Source organism: Centrocercus urophasianus, unplaced genomic scaffold (assembly GCF_019232065.1).
Source record: "Centrocercus urophasianus isolate 14NV4802_14NV808 unplaced genomic scaffold, USGS_Curo_1.0 seq_18, whole genome shotgun sequence".
In the NCBI taxonomy this organism is placed as follows: Eukaryota; Metazoa; Chordata; class Aves; order Galliformes; family Phasianidae; genus Centrocercus; species Centrocercus urophasianus.
The window spans coordinates 22,353,371-22,376,854 of NW_024884733.1; the positions used below are offsets into that span (position 1 = coordinate 22,353,371).

The 23,484-nt window shown below is 38.0% G+C and overlaps 1 protein-coding gene across 5 annotated transcripts in view; it reads right to left on the bottom strand.

Annotated features, from left to right (window-relative positions):
- Nucleotides 1-801: 801 nt before the first annotated feature.
- BEND5 (BEN domain containing 5) overlaps nt 802-23,484 on the bottom strand; it is a 30,353-nt gene continuing 7,670 nt past the window's right edge. Inside the window, exons 1-6 of one of the 5 annotated variants that reach the window (XM_042819161.1) lie at nt 21,442-21,576; nt 18,795-18,928; nt 16,764-17,139; nt 10,620-10,768; nt 5,935-6,148; nt 805-1,493 (exon numbers count right to left, since the gene is read on the bottom strand). In XM_042819161.1, the coding sequence (XP_042675095.1) occupies nt 1,333-1,493; nt 5,935-6,148; nt 10,620-10,768; nt 16,764-17,139; nt 18,795-18,899 (1,005 nt within the window). In that variant the 5' untranslated portion in view covers nt 18,900-18,928; nt 21,442-21,576 and the 3' untranslated portion in view covers nt 805-1,332. Of the gene's footprint in view, nt 1,494-5,934; nt 6,149-10,619; nt 10,769-16,763; nt 17,140-18,794; nt 18,929-20,883; nt 20,977-21,441; nt 21,577-23,484 lie in introns of those variants that run through there. The other 4 variants (XM_042819159.1, XM_042819160.1, XM_042819157.1 and 1 more) reach the window with 4 other exon arrangements.

Here is a 23,484-nt window from a genome sequence, read left to right on the forward strand (position 1 = left end):
TCCCCCATCTCACCTCCAGCACACCGCATGCCCCATCCCTTCCCTCTATCCCAGCTCTGGAAGGAATTCTGACATTGCCCCTCACTCATTATCTGTGCACACAGGACACTGCAACAGGCTCCACGTCATGGTCTGCTGGTGCTAAAGGAGGATGAGAAGAGATGACATGTCTCAAATTTACGTCAGGAAAGTTGCCATGGTGGAAAAGAACCAAATGGTGACACTCAGAACAGACAAGCTGAAAGGCAGGTAATCATGGTTAACTAACATCACAAATATGACATATCCTCAAGACTGATCAGTACAGGTCCTAAGTCATCTTAGGCTCAAAAAATGTTTCATCCCTCATGAAACGAGAATTAAGGCTATTTTCTTCCAGTTACAGACAGCAAAATATAATTCAGACACACAACAAATTACGTCTCATATCTTTGTGGTGCAAGACTAACTTCAGGGTTAAAAATGTATATTTATTTCTAATTCAAATTTGTGCTAAAATAACTTGGTTAAATTACAGACTCACAGGGAAATGGCATTAGATTTTCTATTATACAGAATCTTGCCATAGTGTAGCCATTTAAAAAATCTTCTGAAAATACAAATGTCGTATCAAGAACAATAACATGGACATACTTGAGAGCTTTGTACCAAAACCAGAAATCTGAAAGGCTCCTTGGTTCCTGAAAAAGAACGGCTTTTATATATATATACATATATATATATGAGTATATATTTACATATTTTTAAAAAATAAATTACCATGATTTAACAACTTTGGATTTTTTTTTTTTAAATTACATTGGCAATAGTGCTCTGACTATGTGATACGAAGTGAGAAAGCAGCATTCTTCCTGTGTTTTTGACCAAATATTTATAAAAACAAGCGCTTAAAATTTCAGTTCAGAAAAACACGTTGTAAAATACAATAAGATCCTTTTCTATAGCAAAGTGAATTTTATGGAGTTCTTCCTTTTGAACAGATTTTTCCTGCAGCCTAGATGCACGAACTCCAATAAAACAAAATATGTGCAAGATGGGTTTGTATTTGTAGGATTACAGCCTATACAAAGAAGTGTGGGTATCCCACTGCAACTGGTTGGAAAACCTCTGACAATTCACTGCTTCATTGTGAATGGACTTACAATCGATATGACATGACTTAAAAACAGACTGCACTATCGTAAGGCTGACAGAACAGCTCAAAAAATGAATCCGTTATAGAATGAAAGTAACATCTCAGGGCAGCTTCTCCCATCAGCAAAAATGCCACACAAGTAATAATAAAAAACGACACTTATGTAAAACACTAATATTTTATTAAAAATCCAAAATTTATTGCAAATTGAACTTTGCACTTTCCCTCCTTTCTTCATTTTTACATGACTTATTGATATCCATGATTTTTTCACAGATGTACTTGTTGACTTTGGAGAGTCTCTGTGCAATTTCAGTTTCATCCACAGTTTCTTGTGCTATTCTATCATACAAACATTCTGGGGAGAAAAGAAAAAAAAAAAGGAAAGCGTCATTAGTCTATTTTTAGAAGAGAATATAGCCCTGTTTGGGGCTAACTGCTCAAGAGACATCACCATAGAGTATTTGTTGCAAAACAACAGAAGCTCTCATTGATTCACTGGCTATTTTGTTAAAGATTTTTTTCACCAGGATTGAATCTTTGGCATGACAACCTTCTAGTTACACCATGACAGCATTAAGAGGCTTTCTATACAGAAACAGGGCTAATTCCAACCTTCCTTGTCAGTCTTGCCCACCTAACTCTGGTATTTTTTCATGTCTCCAGAGTAGATTTTGTATCTTCTCCCACATGAATGGTTTCACAACTGTTATTTACAGTTTCCTGTCACTTCTATCATCGCATCTTCAAAACATTCAGTAAATTATAATGGTTAGAAAGAGAAGCAGTAACCAGTAGGATAAGGCATCCATTGATCTTTTAATTATTATTATTATTTTTTTTTAAATCTGTACATCATATATTAGCATCTGCACCTTCATGATGTGCCCTGTCTTGGGGCATACTTTGCTTTTATTAGTAGATTAGCCAGGAAAAGAGGCTATGTTCTTATAGGTTTGCACAATGCATTTCGTGTTCTCAACTGTTACACAGAAAGCAAGCAACAGTAATAACTGCAAAGCAGTGAAGACAACGAGAGTAGAGACAACCCCGCTCATGGTGTTGGCAGTTCAGTACCAGGACTCAGCACAAGTTACTGAAGCTGACACAACACACCCAACTCCTTAGACACAGGCAAGCTTTTCTTTTTGTTTTCATAACCTGAACAATGTGTTTTGTTGAGTAGGCTACTAGCAATAAACAGCTTCCCAGACTGATTAAACAAACTCAGCTCTGCTTTGCCTATTCCAGTGTCCGTTTATTGCTTTATATACAGAAAGCCATAGAGATTATCACTTAATTAACATGGTTTATAACATTTATAATGCATTACATTAAAAAGTTATGAAAATTAAGTACTATGCATGCTTTGTAGTTCACTTTGAAACCTCTCAGAAGTTTTATAAAAGGCTATTTCATGTTAACAAGGTTTATAGCAGTGCTCATGCATCATACTTTTAATAATTTCTTTGTTACGTACCGCACAGTAGAAAATTTTTAAAGAAGCCTGGGATACCAGACTCATTAAGAGCTAATGCTGTTTGTTACTCAGACATCCATTTTAAATATACTACTCTGTGTCCACAGAATGATCAGAGCATCCAAAACAATATGAATTTTAAGTTGTAAGATTTACACTGAATATAAAATAAAATTAACCAGCATGAAACCCAATAGCTGAAATGCCAATCATAAGGAAACTATGATTTGAAGATGACGCCTAGGAAGAGGCATTTCACTGAGAACCCGAAGAAACCCAGCACGCTTACAGGACGAACTCGTATTGCTGCAACCTCGTAAATGTGGCCCAAAAGGTTGCAGCAGATGCACCTAGTATGGTGAACTTCCAGTACAACACCAGCTACAGCCACAAAAAAGAATTACTTGACAGAACTAATACATCAGCTTTGGTTCTTAAAGTCAGTACGACCCAGGCAATCCATGACTATGGATTGTCACAGTTCTTCATCTTCTTTCTCTTCCATTTCTGAGAGGCTGCAGAAACAGCAGTTTAGTAGTTTAGATGGTGGCTCAGGGGCTCCAAAAATTGATTCAAGGGTTCTGCTGCTTCTTTGCCTTTTGACTTTAGAGAAGTACACACACCTTCTTATTTCTGACATAACCAAAGAGTTAGGTAGACCTGAACTCAAAGGTCTACTCAAACTGAAGTCTAACAAGGAACTTTATATCTTTCTGTGATACCTGAACAAAGCCAGTGGCCAACTACCTTCCCTGCATTCCTGCACTCGTCCAACTGTTACTCTTCTTTTTTTTTTTCTTCTCTATTTCGCCATTACATAACAATTTCTCATATTTCCAGCTTTCTGGGAGTCACTGTTAATTTAATGGGGCAAGATCTCAAATATTAACACAAATGAAAAGGACACGGAAATGTGGAAAAACATGTTTATGCACTGCCTGCTGCCACCTGAAAGTATTGGCCATGCAGTTTAAGTGGCTGAAGAGAAAATCGTGCAGTCTCTAGACCAACAAAAAAAGAGTTACAGACAAGGTGAAGGAAACACTGGAAAGAAAAACATGGAAAATCAGTGAGTAAACAGTAGAATTCAAGTGATGGTGGAGGCAGGAAGCCAAAGTTTGACAAAAAACACAGAAAACTGAGGAGATGGGGAAGAGCTGAATTGCTGGGGAGCATGAAGTTAAGGAAGAGCACAAAAGGAAGAGCTCAATCTGCCTCTCACCATTTATCTGTCAGAGTGCGCTTCCAAAATCACTAATCAAAACAAGTTAGGAGAAAGTTATCATTTAAATAGTGTAAGCAACACAGACTGGCCCTGACTGAAGTAGAAGAGCAAATTCTCACATAAGTAACCTTGCCAGCAGCAATGAGAAGCAACAGCCTTCAGCTAAGAAACTAGAAGGCTCACTGCAATGAACAATAATCCCTTTTTACTGCAGGTTTGCACATCTGTAAACTGGGCAACTAATTCTTTTTTAGGAGCAGACAAGCCACAGAGTGGACAGGGAGGTGATTGTCCCTCTCTACTCGGCTCTTGTGAGGCCCCATCTGGAGTACTGTGTCCAGGTGTGGAGCCCTCAGTACAAGAAAGACATTGAGATTTTGGAAAGGGTCCAGAGGAGGGCGACTAAGATGATCAGGGGGCTGGAGCACCTCCCCTATGAGGACAGGCTGAGGGAGTTGGGCTTGTTCAGCCTGGAGAAGAGAAGGCTGCGTGGTGACCTCATTGCAGCCTATCAATACCTGAAGGGAACCTACACCCACGAGGGGAGTAAACTCTTCAAAAGGGCTGACAACAGCAGGACTAGGGGAAATGGATCCAAGTTGAAGGAGGGAAGATTTAGGTTGGATGTTAGGGGGAAGTTCTATACAAGGAGAGTGATTAGGCCCTGGAACGGGCTGCCCAGGGAGGTTGTGGATGCCCCGTCCTTGGATGTGTTTAAGGCCAGGTTGGACGGGGTCCTGGGCAACCTGATCTGAATGTGTGTGTTTGGTGGCCCTGCTAGGCAGGGGGGTTGGAACTACATGATCCTTGAGGTCCCTTCCAACCCAGGTGATTCTGTGATTCTGTGACTCCTTACACAGTCAGTATGTCATCACTGTATGTTAGGATTGTACCAAAAAGTCCCGATCAGAAGTGGAAAATCGGTATGGAACAGCTTGCATTTCTATATTTATTCTCAAGATAAGTTCATGAAAAAAAAAAACAAAAAAAAAAACCAAAAAAACCATCTTTTAGTCATTTCTTATGGAATAAGAAAGGCAACAGCAGGAATACCAGCTTCCAACTTTTCCCCACAACACAAAGACACAGACACGCACACACTCGAAGAGGAATAGTATTTCTTAGTTCCAAAAAGTGGTACTTGCAAGGCACATTACAACCGCTCATAAGACAGTTCACAGTTAAGAGCACACAGTGGCTAAGAACAGGAAATACAGAATAACGAAGCTCAATCAAATTGCAGAAGAAACTTCAATAGGGAGATTGCTTTCAGCCCTACTGCAATTTAGTCTGGACACAAAACCAAAATCCAATTTTGCTAGGTATTCCACAAGGAACTGCCTCAGTTGTAACTTAAAAAGAAGAAATACCAAGAGAGACAGAAATGAATGCGAAACACAAGCATGATGATACAAAGGGACTGAAATTCACTATTCATTTTAAATAAAGGAGAAGGCCTGCTCTATCTCCAAGTACTAAATGCATAGACTCTGGCTTGCAGTTACTGAAAGTGTCACTGCAATTTTTTCCTGCCAATGATTTACACTTCCTGTTCAAATTCCAATTCAAGTGCAACATTTAATTTTTACTATTTACATTTTCTCCACTTAAAAGGGTAAAACTATTATTTCTCAGCTCTGAAGGCATGCATATTTTTACAGACAGCTATAACTGTTTCTGTGCCTCATGTCAGAGTTGGTTACATTCTGGATGGAAGAATGTGGTAAAGCTACTCTCAGGCTTGTTAAAAGCAATAAGTGCATTTAGAAAGATTGTTAGGTTACAAACAAATTCCAGAATCATGTGGTATTCTCCAAGCTCAAGAGTCCTGTCCTGGAAGTGGTTCAGAATGATGATCTTCTAGAACCTTACTGAAGTCAACATACAACTCTTCGACTGTGAAGGACTGCGCTGTGCACAGCTATTGCAATGTATCTGATTTTTCCTGGATATGTATGCATTAACAATGCAATAGCAATTTTAATTACAGTTTTTAATCAGTTAATTTTACATGAGCTGAGAAGAAGCATCTTTCAACTCAGTGATTAATGGTTAAACTTCAAAGCAGGAAGCAAAAGTTTTCAAATAACCTACCTCTGACAATGCTTAATTTGTGAGGTGAGAGAGGTGGCTTGGGAACGGCATCTTTCTTTTTTTTGGTTGCAACTCCTGTGACACTTCTGTTCTTGAGAACATCTGTTCCCCAAATCATAACCGCTAGATTTTTTGTATACTTTGAATCTCCTTGTGTTACTTGCAGCTGGTGCCATTTCTCCTCATCTACCCAAATTCCACTGCCAAGATGGACCTAGAAGGTAGTAATAATAACAGCTTATCTATGGTACGTAGCACACAACAGTCTCCAAGTGCTGTTTGAACATTAATATTAGGTACTACAATAACAGTAATTAGGGTTGAAAAAAATCCATTTTGCCTAATACTGAAACTTCTCCAGCTTTGTGGGGACTCTTCTTTTCCTCAATTCTTCTTACCCTACCTTTTAAATTTGATTTCTGCCCACCCATAGCCTACCTCCCAAGACTACGGTTAGGAATAGATACAAGAAGGAAACAGGAAATATATCCAGTATTATTATAAAGGTATGCACAGCATATAAACCAAGCACCAGCCTAATTTAGGAGCAAAATAAAACATTTTCTTTAACATGAAAACTTCCCTTTCCCTTTGGCTGAAAAAGACCTGGAGCAGTAGAGAAGGGAGGTAGCAGAGAAGGGAATACCTCCTAAGCCATATCCTGCTCCTGCTGGCCGGACTGAGCTTGATTGTTTCAAGTAACTTGATGAGCAAAAGTGATTTTGAGAGTTTCAATTTCAGCATAAGCCAAGAAACTTCGTAAGTGCTGTAGAAATCAAACTCTATAATAATAAAGTCTACTTAGCCTGAACAGTCTATCCAGGTAAATACTGCTTTGTGGTAAGGCAATGACCCACTGCTGCAACATCATAAACTTTCCATTATCCAGATACAGGGAGTAAAGATATTGCTTTAGAGTAGTAAAAAGGGATGATAATGCAGGTACTGAGAAATGCAGCATAAAGCCACTATAGTCTCCAACACAAATCTGCTTGAGTGTAGTTGTGCTTCGTAGTCTTGCTCAGCGCTGAATATGCTGGGCTGACTCCCACAGGGCTACCCAGCATCCCTTCCTAAATGTTCTCAGTGCTTCAGACTTAAGACAAATGCAGGACAAGAACTTGAGCACCGTCCTTAGGCTGGCACTGTGCACATTTGAGCTGATAAGCCCCCTGATAACCAGGCTCTGTCAAACAACAACAAGGAAAATGACTCTACCATAATCAGCAGGGATCTGACACAAGTGCAACAAGTAAATCCAACTGGATCCAAATGCTGGCCCTGTGCAGCAGAACCACAGTTAATATTTGTCCTGCATCTGTCTATGCTCCTGATCCCTGGAATACAGTGCAGACACCTGTAAAGCCTCTGCACACAGAAAGCCTTGTTCACATGCTGATTAACTTCACCCTGCTGGGCCCGCACTTGCTCAGTACCCATGACAGGGCAGTGCATGACTGAGCTATTCCAATCACTGATAGAACTCGCTGCACTGGAAAACAAGATAGAACTTGCTTTCAGAAAATTCTGTAAAAGTGGAAAATACCAAAAATATGTATCGACCAGACTGTTACATCCAAAATTCAGGTTTAAAATCTGATTAAGTGGAGGCTCTCTCTGTAACACGAAAACCTTAATAAAGCTTACTGCCTCCTCATCAATAAAAAAAAATAATCCTGTGAACATAACTCTCTCCTTTATTAGGAGAATTTGTTGGGCTTAGCTGTTTTCTTCTTAGTTTTTCAGATTTTTACTTCTTTCATATGGTGTTACATAAACTGTGTCTGTTACCCATATGGATCTGAAGAATATCACATAAGTCCCATTAAATTCACTGAACATTGGACAAAGCTACTGTAAAATTTTATATAGCCATAATTTTACAGCCCACATTCAAGCAAATTCAAGCGAACTTCCATTTTCCTTTAAAAGGAAGCCTGCCTTAATTATTATTGTGGGCTATAGCCTGAAGAAATATTTTATTACAGCATCTTTCAAGAGTAAGTACTTGTATAAAACCTTAAACAGGAAAATAGAATGGTTTGGCTACCAGCTACTTGGTAAAAAAGAAAAGAAAAAAAAAAAAAGAAGTATAAAACCATAAGGCAAGCTGCCTCTACTGGAGGAATTGCTATACTAAGAGGATTCTAAGAAGCTTTTCATAAGTCCACATTTTATTTACACTTCATAATAGACAGAAATGGAACTAGTAATAAGCACAACATGAACACCTTTTCTTTCTTTCATTCGCTGTTGTTGAGACTCTTTGTAATTCTTTGAGATAATTCAAAGTTTTGTTGTGCTTTGTATATGTTTTGTGAGACACCTTCATTCAGAGTGAGCAGCCTGTGCACAGGAAAGTCACTCTACAGGTATAAATTGGCTATTTTTGTTTTAATCACAAAAAGTTACCAGTAAAAATGAACACAACAGCTACTTATAACTGAGATATGGAATGTCGCGATGTGAGATTTTGGGTTGCTATATTAACTAAGTTCTAGAGAGTGTCCCCTATTTGATCAAAAATCGGATTCCTTCCTGCTAGAAATTGTTTAATCTTTTATTTGTTCATTAATTTTAAGTTATTTAAAATAAAACAAAGTTACAGCAAATATTTTTTATGTTTATGGTTCTGACAGATCACTTCTTCTTTGAATGTCCTTCATTTATTAAAAAATAATGATTCCTGATATGAAACCCCTGTGGTAACAGGAACAACGTGACAGACAGCCACAGCCACAGAAATCTTATGTCTTTCTTTTTCTATTTCTAGCAGTGTCACAGCAAGAAATTTAATCTGTCCACGTCTCAGTTTACCCCTCTAGAACAGGCTTGGTACTGTTTCCTATTACTCTCAAAGTCATGGGAAGCTTACTGTATCAATTCAGAATTCACTACCTTCTTGCTGGAAGAGGTGCCCCATGGGCCAGTCCCTTGGCTTAATGAAATCAATGGGAACTTTGCCCCTGACTTCAGCAACAGCAGGATCAACCTTTAAGCCCAGTGCAACAAGAAGAGCAGCAAATTCAAAGTAACGCTCACCATTGTAACTGTGCTAACAAGTGCAATATATTTAAAATGTATCTCAGAAGATGGACTTTTTTTTCCCCTCTCCAATGAACACCATAGGCTCTTGTTCAGTAACTCTGCTGTCCCTCTGGAGGAGAGAGATTTATCTGCATGGAAAGAATCCTGCTAAGATCAAACACAATGCCACAAAGGGGTAAGATTTCTAAAAAAGTATTTCCCACTACTCTAGAAATGTACATCAATACAGAAATAATGGAAAGAAAAAAAAAGAAAGGACACAAATCAGGAAAATGGGGGGAAAAAATGCTATCCAACACTAAATAAATTACTAGTTTATATTTCTGGCATCTGAACTGGCTGAAGCACCCCCAAAAATAAGAAAAAATTAAAAATACTCCAAAAATACAAAAAATAAAATAAAGTAAGAGATCTGTAAAGACAGAAAACTTGTAAGCGCCAAGAGGCTGGCAGATGGAATAAAGGTGCAGAAAAAGTTGCATACAAATACTAAAGGACATACCTTGCTTGCAAACCTTACAGAGAGAAAAAGTAAACTAAACTGTCACACTGATATGTTGTAAGTTTTCATTGCCAATATTATGCACATACAAAAAAAAAAAAAAAAAAGCAAATGACACATGTTAAATACGTGTATTAGGCAAGAAAAGCTACCTGAAGAAAATGACTGTCAAACTGCCAAAATTACACCATTTTTCACATACGTTTTGTCCCCAACAATTATGTTGAATCATCTTTAAGAAAGACAGGCACTTTTGCAGTCAATGTTGTAACACAGATCTGAAAATGTAGCATGTGATGTTACTCCATTACTAAATTCTACTCCATGTGAAGGCTGAAATGGACACTTCCTCCTAAAGGGTTCTCAAATTGTGGAACTGAATGCATACATATCCTAAGAGAATGGATCTGCACAGGCAATGCTTAAGGACATATGGTTTTGTAAAAGAAATATCACGTTAATTTAATCATAATGGCAACAGCTATAAAAGCAGGCCTCTGTGGATAAGCAGACAATGGATTAAACATACTGGAGTCTGAAAAACTATCAGTCAGGTGCTGGCATACTGCAGCTAGACTGCATTTCACCAACTTCATAAAAACATCTGGAAAGCAGAACTATCTCAGCTCATCTCAAAGGCAACGCTCCTACCATATTCAGGGGAGCCCATTTTCATTCCAGGGTTCATAATTATCTGCTGGACTCCAACCAAAGCATGAAGGTTTCTCTGCAATATGAGTATAGCACACTAAAAACATTAAAGACCTTCTAAGAAAAAAGGTATTTTTGTTAAACAGACTAATGTAACTTTATAATGTGCGTCACTGACTGCTGCGTATTCAGTGGATTTACGTATGTCATCAACTGAATACTCCATGCATGCACATTAATTTTATTCCTTGTGTTATACAGCATTCTATGCTTTCAACACTGAGCATAATTTTCAGTGCTGTTCACATTTGCATAATTCCATCATTTTCCTCAGCATTAACAGCACACCTTTGCAAAAACAAGGGAAGTTTGTATAAGCTGGTATCATGCACAATCCCCAGGATTATGAAAACTCCACAAGAAAAAAAACACCTGAAGGACATTTACAAACTATTCATGCCACATTTAATTTAATTTAAAATACCTTTCCATTCTCGAGAATATACTTGTCCATTACTGGAACAGGGGCAGGAAAATACGTTGATGTATTTGCTTCCTCACTGAAGGTCTTCTGTACCTCAGGTTCAGGCTCAATTGTTTCTGGTTTTACTTTTTCAAGCTCAATGGCAGGTCCTAGACAGTTAAGAAAAGAGAGCTGTCTGCTATCCCAGAGAACATTGCATCAATCACTTCATCACCCATGGTTAGCATAAAATATCACAGTGGTCAAGTTCACAGTAAAGTTAGAAAGAGCCCAAACCAAAATCCTGTGAACATCAGTAAGCAAGAGCAGGGTAAGTAACTCTGTCTTATAAAGATTAAAATATTCAATTTAAATTTAAGTGTTGAATTTTATTCTTAACACATAAGAACTTTTACAGATGTGGATAAGGTTGTTTCAGTGCACATCACGGGTATTTTGCTGCAGTGGTAGTGAATTTATAAATCAAAAGACACAATAGTAATTCACTAAATAAGAATTACTATATAGTTATGTAGAAACCTCCATAATTTACTGAGATAATTATACCTAACATTATATGGATAACTTATATTTAATAGAAATTTGAAAACTCTTTAGATATTTCTAAGCATCTACAAAAATGTCACGAAGGAAAAAGGCTTAGGCTACTTTTGCTGAAGTATCATGCAAAGAAAGATTATTCAAAGTTAAAAACAAAATAAAACCATAAATTAGAATTTTGATTCTCCAATCCATCCAAATCCATCCACCACTCCAATTTTTATTTTTAAACCAATCAACAAATATTAAGCACAAATTAAGTAATAGAATAATGTTAATCATTGTTTTTTTGAGGTTTCAAAGGAGGATAATTATATTGTCAGTCATCATCTTTTCTTTTCCTGGTCAAATTGATCAAGTGCTCCTAAAAAGGCAGAAGAATAAAAAGAATGTGTGAACTGGATTTTATTATCCCATTCATGGCAACAGTTAAACCAGAGATCTAGGAACAGGCTATGCAGCCTATCCAGGTTTCTCGATGCCTCTTAAGCTCTTGAGAAGCTCCAGCAGCCACAGAGGTCCCATGCAGAGAGAGTGGTTTGTTAACAGCACAGCTGCCAGCGCAGAGCCCCGACTACAGCCATCACCCCCTTCAAGAACTACAAGGATAAACTCACCTACTTGTAAGAGCTACAGCGTATCAGATATTGCACAGATTCAATAAATGACAATTCAATAAGCATATCACCATTATGGACCAGCATCCCTCAGTGCTTGTACGCAGACCAAAGTCTGAACTGATCTATGGCTGCAAGTCAGCTCAGAACAAGAGCTTTCAGGTCACTTTCCTTAAACAATTCCTGCACTGGAACACCCAACGTAGTCATTTCTCCCACTTTGTGCAGTTTCATTTATAGATTATCACATGGTCATATCAGCATTTCCCCAACTGCCAGTATTTGACCTTTATCCTATAGCTTATTCTGTACCTACACAGCTAGCTAGCTGTTCTCAGATGACTGCCAGTCAATGCTCAGCAACAAGAACTCATCCAAAAACAAGTTGACTTGCACAACTACACAGCAGTGCCACCAATAGTGTCTTAAGAGCCATATGCAATGCAAGCATGGCACAAAGAGAGAAATCACAAAAACATAACATTTGCATTACAATTCCACAGTCATTTTCATAAGCACTTGAACTATCATGCGTATACCATGGTGAGACTGAAACAAACTGAAGCTTCAACACTTGAAAGTGTTAAAATAAGTCAAATTGGGGAAAATTCTTGATTGATTGAACCATCCGGAGTTTTTGCATAGATCTTCGTGCTGGCAGATGCAGGGATGTAATTGCCACGTGAACTTAACATGGAGAAGTGAACTTTTGGCTTTTTAAGAAAACACTCTTCAACAAAGTGCTATTTTGAGCTTTCTTCAAATGTATTATTCTTATACTAAGAAAACTGCTTCGAGGAAGATACCTAAGTATAATCACTTTCTTACTAGAAGGAAACATTTATCTCATCTAAACACTTCTAGTGTTCGCTACTTAGAAGTCTTTTACTGCACGTTTACAGTAATATATTGACACAGCTGGGATCTGGTTTCCAGAATCCCCCAAGAAAAATAGCTGACTGAAGTCCCCAGTAACCATAGCTCTAACAGGTCAGAAAGATCTCTAATTGAATTCATGCTTTGCTGCTGAAATCACCTACAGAAAGCCTTGAAAATGTCTTCTTTCATACTCCACTGGTTCTTCTTCTCAAACAGAAATCTGTCTCTAAGTAGGTAGTCTGCCCAGTTTCTTTCAATAAGTACTAAAGAGTGCATTTTCAGCTCCACACATTGTGAGTTAGACATGCAACTTGCATTGTTACCTTCATACCAGTGGGTGTTGTGTGCCTAATTTATCATGCACCATACTTTAAAAAGTTCTATGTCTGTAGCTCTTGTGCTCTGCATCTTATTCTAAAAAGAGCAATGGACAGGGATACATACGTATTAAAAAATGCTGCCATCTAAAAGATGAATAACAATAGTACTTATTACGTATGGATCGTGAAAAAATAAAGACAATTCGTCAAGACACAACGAGGAAACAAATGCTTTCTTCAAAAAAATCTTTCTGATTGTAAAGTTTCCTTACTATCCGAGAGGCCCTCAACTGCAAATGCGCTATGAAGAGGCAGAAGGCTTCTCTTCAAACACCTCCTGAGCTAACACGGTCTACTAGGATTTCAGTGAAAACAGCAGGAGTCTGAGAGATGATCATGCTTTACATATGTGATTTCCTGCACTCCAGCTTGCTAGAAATGCTGGATTTTTTTTCATCGAAAAGCCAAACAGATAAAGAGAAGCTGGACAGTAGTAATTCCTTAAGTGTATGCTAAGATGCACAAATACTTGGTCATTCTGCCTATCCTGCTGTCAGTCCCATGACCCTGTAAACTGCATCACCACAAAGAGCACAGTTAAAATAAGCTCTTTGTGAGCGAATTGAGGTGGATACACTTTTAGGCACTAGAGGAACATTAACTCCTAGCAGTGCAACATGCGTGTCTGAAAGGTATTTACATCCAAACAGCATCCCTGATACAACTTCACTACCTCTGGTCATATACAATCACAGCAAACTATCCATATCTTAATCTGTGGACACTTACTTTCAGAAAAAGTTCCTGAACTTCTCATCTTTTGTATCTACTGAAAGTAAGGAAAATAGGGAAAAGCCATTGATTTTCAAAGTCACCTCACTCTCTCTTAATAAAACCAGGGCAAATTAGGGTATTTTTAGATGCAACAGAGCAAAGACAAGCTACAAGGCTTCCTGACATCACAGTAGGCAAGTGCAGAGAGGCTCTGGCCATGTACACACTTCAGGGAACATGAGCATAGGATACTGTAACTGCTTCCACTATCATCACCCTCTTCCCACACAGCCTTGAGCCCTAGAACTCTGGTCAAACTCTTGTATCTTCCAGGAAGTGATCCATATTGAAATGACAGAAAACTTTCTGTTATTATCCATGGATCAGTAGTGATTTCACTACTGCTGTTGGCCACAACTGCCCTCAGGTTCTGCTGTCCCCATGTGAAACACTGAGAATCCTGCTCCTCCCACAGCAGCAGCTCAGGATTTCGTAGCAGAGACGAAGGCCTATGTCTGGAGCAGAATATACTGACTTCTTAATTCACACTGAAATCAGCATATTGACAGGAAATTAAGAGACTGAATACTTGACTGAATGTTAACTCAAGAGGGTGTTCTATATTTGATCTGCAAGTTTAAAATGGCAACAAGAACGTGTTTCCCACAGCTGCAATTCATCAACACAAAACAGCTGTCATCCCATGCAAGCAAATCAGAAGTCTCTATGGTGAAAGAGAAATGCAATTAGTTTGCATTAAGTTCAGCCTGCTAGAGGTAAAGCTTAACTTAAATGACATGTCATTTGAAACTCTCAGTTTAGGAGATCACCACAACAACCAAAGATAGATTCAGGATGTAACCTATTTTCTGAACCGTTTTCAGAGATTCTTCACATACTCAGACATACTCCATTTGCAAGACTGGAAAGTAAAGAAATACATACATAAAGATTTTTTTTTTCCTGATTAAAAACAGCACTTTTTCATAGTATCATCAGACTCTCTAATTTATAAGTTGCTGAAGATCTCTCTTTCTAATCTTTCTAGAACTTGTTTTTTTCTCTGTGAGAGAGGCTACAATGAAAGGCAACAGTTAGCAGCAGTTAGTATACAAGTACACACAGCACACACAATACACACATAACACACATGACACACACACAATACAGCCCAATGGGCCAAATTCTACCTTTGTCATCCATGAAAAGTTCCAAAGGGATCCAGGAGAGAACCCACCTCCAGAATGTTTTAATGTTACAACTAATTATTATAAAGGATTTCTGGAAGTTATTCATAATTAGTATTTGTCCAGGCATACAATTAACTTGTTTTCAATGTATTCAAGATGTATTTTCTATTATGTAGCAGAGGACATACTGATAACAGGTCCAATAGAGGGTCCAATGGAGTGAAGATTCCGTTTCTTTTTCAGCCTTTTTTCAAAAGTTTTTCTTTTTTTTTTCTTTTTTTTTTTTTTTTTTTTTTTTTTCCTTTTTCTTCTAAGCTTTCTTAACGTGGCTCAAGTGAAAAAAAGCAGCCCCCTTTCTTAGAGTGAAAGAAACGAGACAGAATTCAGAAGCTGTCTCCATTCCACTGCTGGTCTCACCACTCAAACTGTTGTCAAGTCTACCAACTAAATTGGTATTTGATGCTGTTTAGCCCCATTGCCTACAAACATCTGGTTGATGTTCCATTCACATAAATTCCAGCTAACTATTTGCAGATGAAGAAACATCTCTCCATCCAAGGAAAATTTTTCGAAAGCTCAGTAGAATCTACTGCCAACCACATTGTGTTTTTTCAGATTGTGGAAATCTTGCCTGTTTTATTTTAAAAGTTAACTATTATTTTTATAATAAGTAATGGCATTTTAATTATGCAGAGCATAACAACAATGAGCGTTCACACCCAAACACCCAGTTTAACTCTTCAGCCTCGAAAACCTGAGTCCAAATCTGCCAGCACACCTTAACACATGCTACAGGACAGGCACATGCTCTATCAGGTTCAGGTTCGTACGTGAATGGATCTCCATGCAAACTGCATGCATTCGTTCAAGTAGAAGAGCCAATATCCAACTAACATGCAAAAATTAATTTTCCAGATACACAAAGGCAGACATAAGACACAGCATGCTAAGTCTGGATGCGTAAATTTTAACCAAGTTTCAGTCACCAAGCGAATCTTCAACACAACAGTTTCACATTCTATTAGCAAATAAATATAATTCAGTAAAATATTTGAAGGTATTCCAAGGGTATCATCTTCAATGAAAAGGATGAGCTTTTTATTTTGTCTTTTTTCCCATTTATTCCAACATAATGATTAAATAATTGTTATAAACCAAAACAATTTAGCAATTACTCAAGATATTTAAAATTTAAATCCAAATTACACAAACCTGCATTTTGTAACACATGCTGATAACGGGACGCTAATATAGAAAGTTTCTCTTAATTAGTCTTTAACAAGCCATTATTTTTTAAACAGCATGGCTGTTTAAAGCCACTGCCAAGAAGTTCAGGTGTATTCCACATTCCAGTGTGCTACTGACGGGAAGCAGGGGGCAGAAAATGGGAGGTAACAGTCACTTACATAACAAAAAACCCTGACTGAAAGAAGTAAAATAGGTTTTGCCCAAATTTTCATTGCACTGCCTTTTCTTTCTTCTTTTTTTCTTTTTAAAACTGGAACATATTGGTATATTTTGCAGATTAAACTTTATTGTCTTTTTCAGCATATACTGGAAGTTGAAAGACCTGTTAAAATACAGCTGCTTAAAACGAAACTCTGATTCAGCCAAACTAGCACAAAGACCTCTACTACCATTAAAGAAAAACCCAGACATACATATCATACAAATTCGACGTATATTGTACAGCCATAGCAGAAAACCCTTTTAACATTCAATGTCCAGTTTAACAACCACTGCTATTCTTCAAAAACGTTTCCATACTATTGATCACATTTGCAAAATTCATTAAAACTTGTCCCATTTAAGTCCGGCACTTACCACTACCTAGTCTTAGAAGCAGTACATCCTGGAGTCTCCTGTTCAAGTCTCTGAGCTCTTTCATTTCTGACACGAGTGCCCCATATTCCTTTAGCTTCTTTGCTTGTTGCACAAGCTGCCTCCGTGTTCTTTCAAGCTCCTGTTGAATGTGTCTCATTTCTTCTTGTTGCTGTTGGTAACTCCTCAGCAATTCTTCATACAGAATCCGAGGGACTACAGCATCGTCCATGTTGTTCATCCCTTCTGAAGCCTCCATGAAAGCCTCCTCAGGGCTGGAAGTATTACTGAGACTCATCCCATTTTGTTTTTCAAGGCGAGCAACAACTGCTTCGATGCTTTTGTGTGTACCTTCACTTTGTTTCCTTCCATCTTGCCTCTGAATGTTACAATAAAAATAATAATAATTAGAAGTATAGTAAGGTTTAATATAAATTAAAATTCTACGGATTTGTGGACTGTTAATATTCTTTTACTTATTAAAAAAATGCAAAAAAAAAAAAAAAGTCTGCCTGCAAAAATGTTTTGCCTATCAAATTCTTATGAAGACACATGCTGTAGCTACCATGCAGGTGTAATTCAGCAAAATGCATATACAAGCTTCTGAAATACAGATGTCTTTCTTTCAGGTCTTTCTTTCTGCATTTGTGCAACAACTGCAAACTGACTGTGTTAATAGGTCACTCCATTCCATATACAAAGCTAATTTATTAAAAAAATAACACTGGATCTAGTGCTCTTTTCCATTCAAGTTCATGCTTAACATCTAGATTTCCTACAACAATGGCTTTTCTGGTAGGTAAGAGAGACAATCAATTATGTTTGTCACCTGTGATGACATCAGAGATCAAAGGAGCACACCACACAAAGCTGCTGTTTGCATTGAGGGCTTGTCCTTCCCACACACGAGGAGACAAAGCCTTCTGACTTTTCCCCTGCTACATTAGCCCAACGGGTGAATATGTTAACACTATCAGAAAACAATGAAAGGGAATTGAAAACACTGGAGTTGGAGACAGAACGTATCATCTATCTCATTTCCCTGATCAACTGATTGTTTCACTATTAGTTCTACATTGCAGAGGCTTCATCTCCTTTGAACTCTTGACAGAAATTCACCTTCAGTCTTCTAAATAAAATCCAAACTCTATAAATTAAAGCACACCTGTTTTTGGGGGCCCATACAGCAGTATTAAAATGTAACGGTACGTGTAAAAATTACTATGTTTTATTGGCCAAATATGGAAAAAGCATTTGAACTTCCAAGCAACTGCAAGGAAAGCAAATGTAGTTCATAGACAAGAGACAAGAAGCTGACACTATCAATTCCCATACCACAGTATCCACAAGTAATGTGGCAGAAAATGAGATTACTTCATGTTATGCCTGCTCCACGCATGCTCTAAAAAAAAAAAAAAATGCTGGCCCACCATAAAGAGATGTGCTAGCATCATTCGTGCAGCTGCAAAACACATGAAGCCACAGAACATTATTTTATTCTGAAGGTTGGCAGGCTTTTAAAGAAATTATCTGATATCAAAAAATAAATATGGTTACATAGTGGGCTTCTGCAATCTGGACCTAAAAAGGCAACTGGCAGTTATAATGTAGGGATGCTGCCTTGTCAGTTTGCCTTCTCAAGCACTGCTGTATTTGAGAAGTCTCAGAGCACCTCTTCCAATTCCAAACAAGCAAAGTGCATTAGGTCATAAGTGCCACTGAGAACAGCTGGTCACTTTTAAAGCATTCTGCACCCAAGTGAAAGAGCATCATTCCAAAAACCTCAAATGGTGATTAAGCCATGTGCGACCATATAAACAGAAAAGTGTTTGATTGCACATGAATCAGGTTTTTGAAAACCCATACCATATCCCCTCCACTCCTAATTTGAACCAATTACAATAAACACAATGTTTTAAGGAGATCAAAAGCAGCACTGGAATTCTTAAGCTATGAAGTCTGTACATGCCCCAAGCACTTCCTCCCCCCCCCCAAAAAAAAAAACAAAAGAAAAAAAAGGAAAGTCTTCAGTACCTTACTGTGTCTAAGCTCCACATCTTCTTCCCCATAATCTGTAACCTCCCCAGCTTCTTCTACGTGATTGAAAGAGAGTTTGGGGATTTTAATTTTCTTCTGCATCACACTGTTCTCAAGGTCAGTTTTGTCCTCTAAAATGTATATTGAAAGTAAAATTTTGTTACATTAATCAGTGTTCTTACTTCCAAATGCTACATGACTTCAGTAAGACTCGTTTAAAAAAAAAAAAAAAAAAAAGAAGAAAAAAATATCTCCCATGCTCCATTCCCTTCAAATTAATGCATGGTGTAACTCAACTGATAGCCATTGACGATGCTAGAGTTTCAACAGGAGATCAATCTGGCCAAACCCAAGCTTAAGTATTGTAAAATGCCGAGCTAAGTTTATTGGAACCATCAGAAATGTCAACAAGTAGGTAGTACTATCACTAAATAAGAGTTAAAGATGCTGTAAATAAGGCAACTTCCTAAAAGCATCTGCATTACTTTAAGTTTACCGAAAGTATTTTCATATTCATTATCTGTTGCTGCAGTTCAGATTCTACTGAGGCTTTAAGTGAAAATAAACTTGGTTATTTATCCTGTACTGCACTTGTACCAGCAATCAGCAGCACAGATTTATTTGCTAGCATGGCAGATTCTGCAGTCGTGCAAAGGCAGGAAAAGGAGATGCTGCAGGACATGTTGAAATCTTTGAATCTCAAAAAATTTAAGTAAAATATTTTCAAGTATGAAAGATTCTAAAATACCTCAAAATTAAGTATTTCCTGAAAATATGTTTGAAGCATGTTAATATTTTTGAAAAGATGCAAAGGGGGCAGGGAAGCAAGAGTACAGTCACCCCAAATGTGTCTGTGACCTGTGAAATTCTTGCAGAGCAAACCAAGCCTAAAGAAATTTCCCAGCTTGGCTACCCATGCAGGACTTCGACAAGGAGCGATGCCTTTAAAGTCTGAAGTGTTGTATTTGTGCACTGAAAGTCTATGAATAAGAAAACGTTTGGAGTCTTCTTATCCACCTTCAAACTGTATTTCAGAAAGTGTCCCATGAATATTTTTGAAGGTGCTAATGAGGATGACATTTCTTAGTGTTTAGTTGCATCGACTTCTGCTTTCTCACATTAGCATCTCTCCACAGGACCTTGAAATGGTTAGAGTTGACAACACAGAAAAAGGAAACAAAGGTAAATCACTGTTTAATGAGGAGCGAGGCATTCATTAGAAATGAATTACACAGATGAATGCAATTCATTTTGTTACAGATAGAAATGGATCTCTTGTAGGCAAATGGTGATATTACAGCCCACGGCTATGTAAAAAGGAAAGGCACAGAAAAGGCAGAAGACGACATTAGACAACCTGAAATGAAATGCAGATGGTTGCAATAAATACTAAGACAGATGCAAAACGAAACAGATAAACAACAGAAAACAGCTAGGCTTATTTTAGATCATTCTCTGTTCCCCAGAGCATCATGGATGCTTATCCCAGTAAAACAAAAAGGCAATCCAACAGTTTCAGCGTTGGAAAAAAAAAAAAAAAAAACCCACAAAAATACACAGAGAAAGAAACAGAAAAATAACAATAGCACACAAAAACCAACCCTACATTTCCATTTATCTGGAAAATATAGGTTCATGAGAAGAGTGACACAGCTCACTTCCGCTGTCAAAGAGCAGAGGATAAGACAGCCCTTATTGAAAAACAAACAAACCCAAACATACAAATTTGACTGAAGGATAGGTTAATGGGTACTGATGTCTTCTTGGAAGATCAGAAATTGAAAAATAAATAAATCCAGATGGAAAGAAGAATATACATTTTTCTGTGACCATATACTTTGGTGCACTGGAGTGTTTCACTAAAATATGAGCTCGCAATTTTTTCAAATGTATTGCAGAGCAAGCTTTCCTAGGTTGCTTTGCCAAACCATCTTCCACAGAACATGAAGAACAACATTCTACATCTCTTCTGCATTTAAAGAATGCAGATCTGTTTCTCTGGTCTGAAATAACCCTTGGCCTCTTTACAAGGTGGACATCATCCAATTGCTTCACATAGTTACCTAAAGTGCCTCCTGGCACTTACCTGAGGTGAGCCCTAGCCAGAACCCGAGGCAAACTGGAAACGGACACCATCAGTTCTGCCCATGGCCTGGGAAAAAACAGGGCTTGAAACACTCTGGAAAGGAGTCACAGAGGAATAAGTGCATGTGTAGGCTACAGTGAAGTCAGCAAATACTTTCTGACATACAAAACATTAAAATAAAAACAATTTGGAAGAACAGAAATATTTTTCTTTTGGTTTTGGCTTTCGATTTTTTAAGTTAACTTGTAAAGGTTAAGAACGCATTTGATGCTCTGAAGAACAGAAATGAAAGAAAATAACCAGTTTGGGGGTCAAGTAGAACAATGCACATCTCAATTCTTTACCCTCCATTCCCCTCTCAGTTTCTCAGTCTGCCTATGAAATCTGTATCTACATGACTTAACAGGTGGACTGAAGGTAAAAGTGTATTTATATACTTCCTTACGAATGCTTAGTTTATCAATTATTGGTGTCTAACTATCAGCACAAGTCACTATCTAACTATCAGCACTGTATTTGGCAAATCTTTGCATTTGGTTTCTTGATATTACTGCTTACCCTGTAAACGAACCAGTGAGTTGAAGAATTACTTTTCCCCACAAAATTTGAAGAAACAACGGTAAAAATGAGCCCGTGTAAATTAAAGCTCAGGATTTTTTTGTTCTTGTTTTTTTTTTTTAAGTACATTTCTAACTTCTGTTGTCTTCCACATTAGCTGCAGATAGAGCCAGAAACAAACAAACAAACAAACAAACAAAAAAACCCTCTTAATTTTAGGATAATGTTAAGTACTGGCTTATGTCCTGTAAATATTAATGGAATTTGGGAAGGGGTGGGAGGGAAGTGAGAGTGGACCAGAGGGAAGGGTAGGAGAAACATGAATGTGCCTTTTGATCTGTTCTTCCTAGAACTCCATTTCTGCTGTTGTGTAAGCCTAGAAAAGGCAAAGACAAAAGAGCAATCCAGAAAATGTGAAACATGCACAAATCCTGAGCCAGAAGAAAACCAGGATATGAACCTGAACAGCTGGACAAGATGCAATTTGCTGACTGGAGCTGTAGAACACACTGAGAAAGACAGCCCCAGAAATGCTGTCACGCAGAGCCTTTTGCAATGACGTGAATTGTTTGTCCAGACTTTGCCCCCAGTAATTTAAACCTTGACACAAGTTAAAGATTATACCTTCCCTTTGGTGGTCATAAACAGACTGTCACTAAGTTGTATCTACTGCTTTTCCTGTGCGTGAAATAAGTGATGTAGTGAAACTGACCACAGAGAACTAGCACTTAACATCGCTAATTAGGTACTTGTAATGAAATAAACAGCACAGAAGCGCGATGCAAGCATGGACAGCACTGAAGCCCTCTGCCCTTTAAACAGACATTCCAGAAGACACGGAGCACGAAAAACTGCTTTTGTGCACAGTAGTCAGAGAAAATGGTATTTTGTGATTCAATACACAGAATGAAGAATTCTGGAATAACAGTACTCCAGGAAAAAGGTCAGGCTTGGAGAGATCTCACCAGTCAACCTCACCAGGTATTGAAGTACAGGGCTCAAGAGCCAGTGCATGTGACAGCACTTCTCAGTCCGTATGGCCATCTCCCATTGTTCCTCAGCTAGCAAGAAGAAAGCAAACTGCTGGGAAACTTCACAGTGCCTGGGAAGACATTTGCCCTCAGCATTGCCAAAAGAAAAGAATAGAAAAAAGCCAAAAAAACATGCCTGCATTAGAGAATCAGTATCAACTAGTGAAGGATAAACTGTTCCTGGAATGTCTCCTTCAGTCGGGGCCTTCGTTTCAGCATCAGAATGGGTGGATCGGAGCCAAAATGCAATAGCTTCGAGTCTACAGCAGCAGGGAACTGAGGCAGACAAAGTGAGTTTGACAGGGCAGGAAATGAGTTGGTTAAATTCAAGTAAAAATATGTTAGTGACCTAAAATTGAAAACTATATTCCAGGATGTAGAGTAGAACTACGGAAATCTCAAAGTCTCTTTAAAACATTCCTTACTTTCTAAATTAATGGTACACACTGAAGAAACTAATCCCTTCAAAAAACAGTTCACATTCTGTTTATAAGTTTGTTTGTCTTCTAACTTCTGGAGTCAAAGATGAAAAACTAGAGGAAGAGAGCTCTGCACCCTGAGTAGATGAAGGATGGAAGGTTTTGGATCAGCCCAAATAAGGGGATCAGTGATGCTATAAATCTTACGATAATAAAATGAGAGAACCTTGAGCAAAATTCACCCTTTCCCTAAGCCTTCAAAAAAAATTCCATCCCTGGTGAAAAATGATATACTGACAGTTCAAAAAATTCAACATCACTCTTCCCATTTTTAGGCATATACCCAACACATATGGGCAGCACCTGCGAAGAATTCAACATAGCAGCATGGGGGGAACTGCCTCACTGCTGCCTGAGAGAACAGCATTGCCTCCATAGGTTCTGCACAGCTTTCAGTGCACACTTTAAACAAGACAGACTCTCGAGAACCAAAACAAAAACCCACAGACAAAGGTATACTTGGTGCTTCAAAACAAATACAAGCATGGAGCACCACAGAGCATGGATTCCTAAGTGGCACTTAAATACAAATA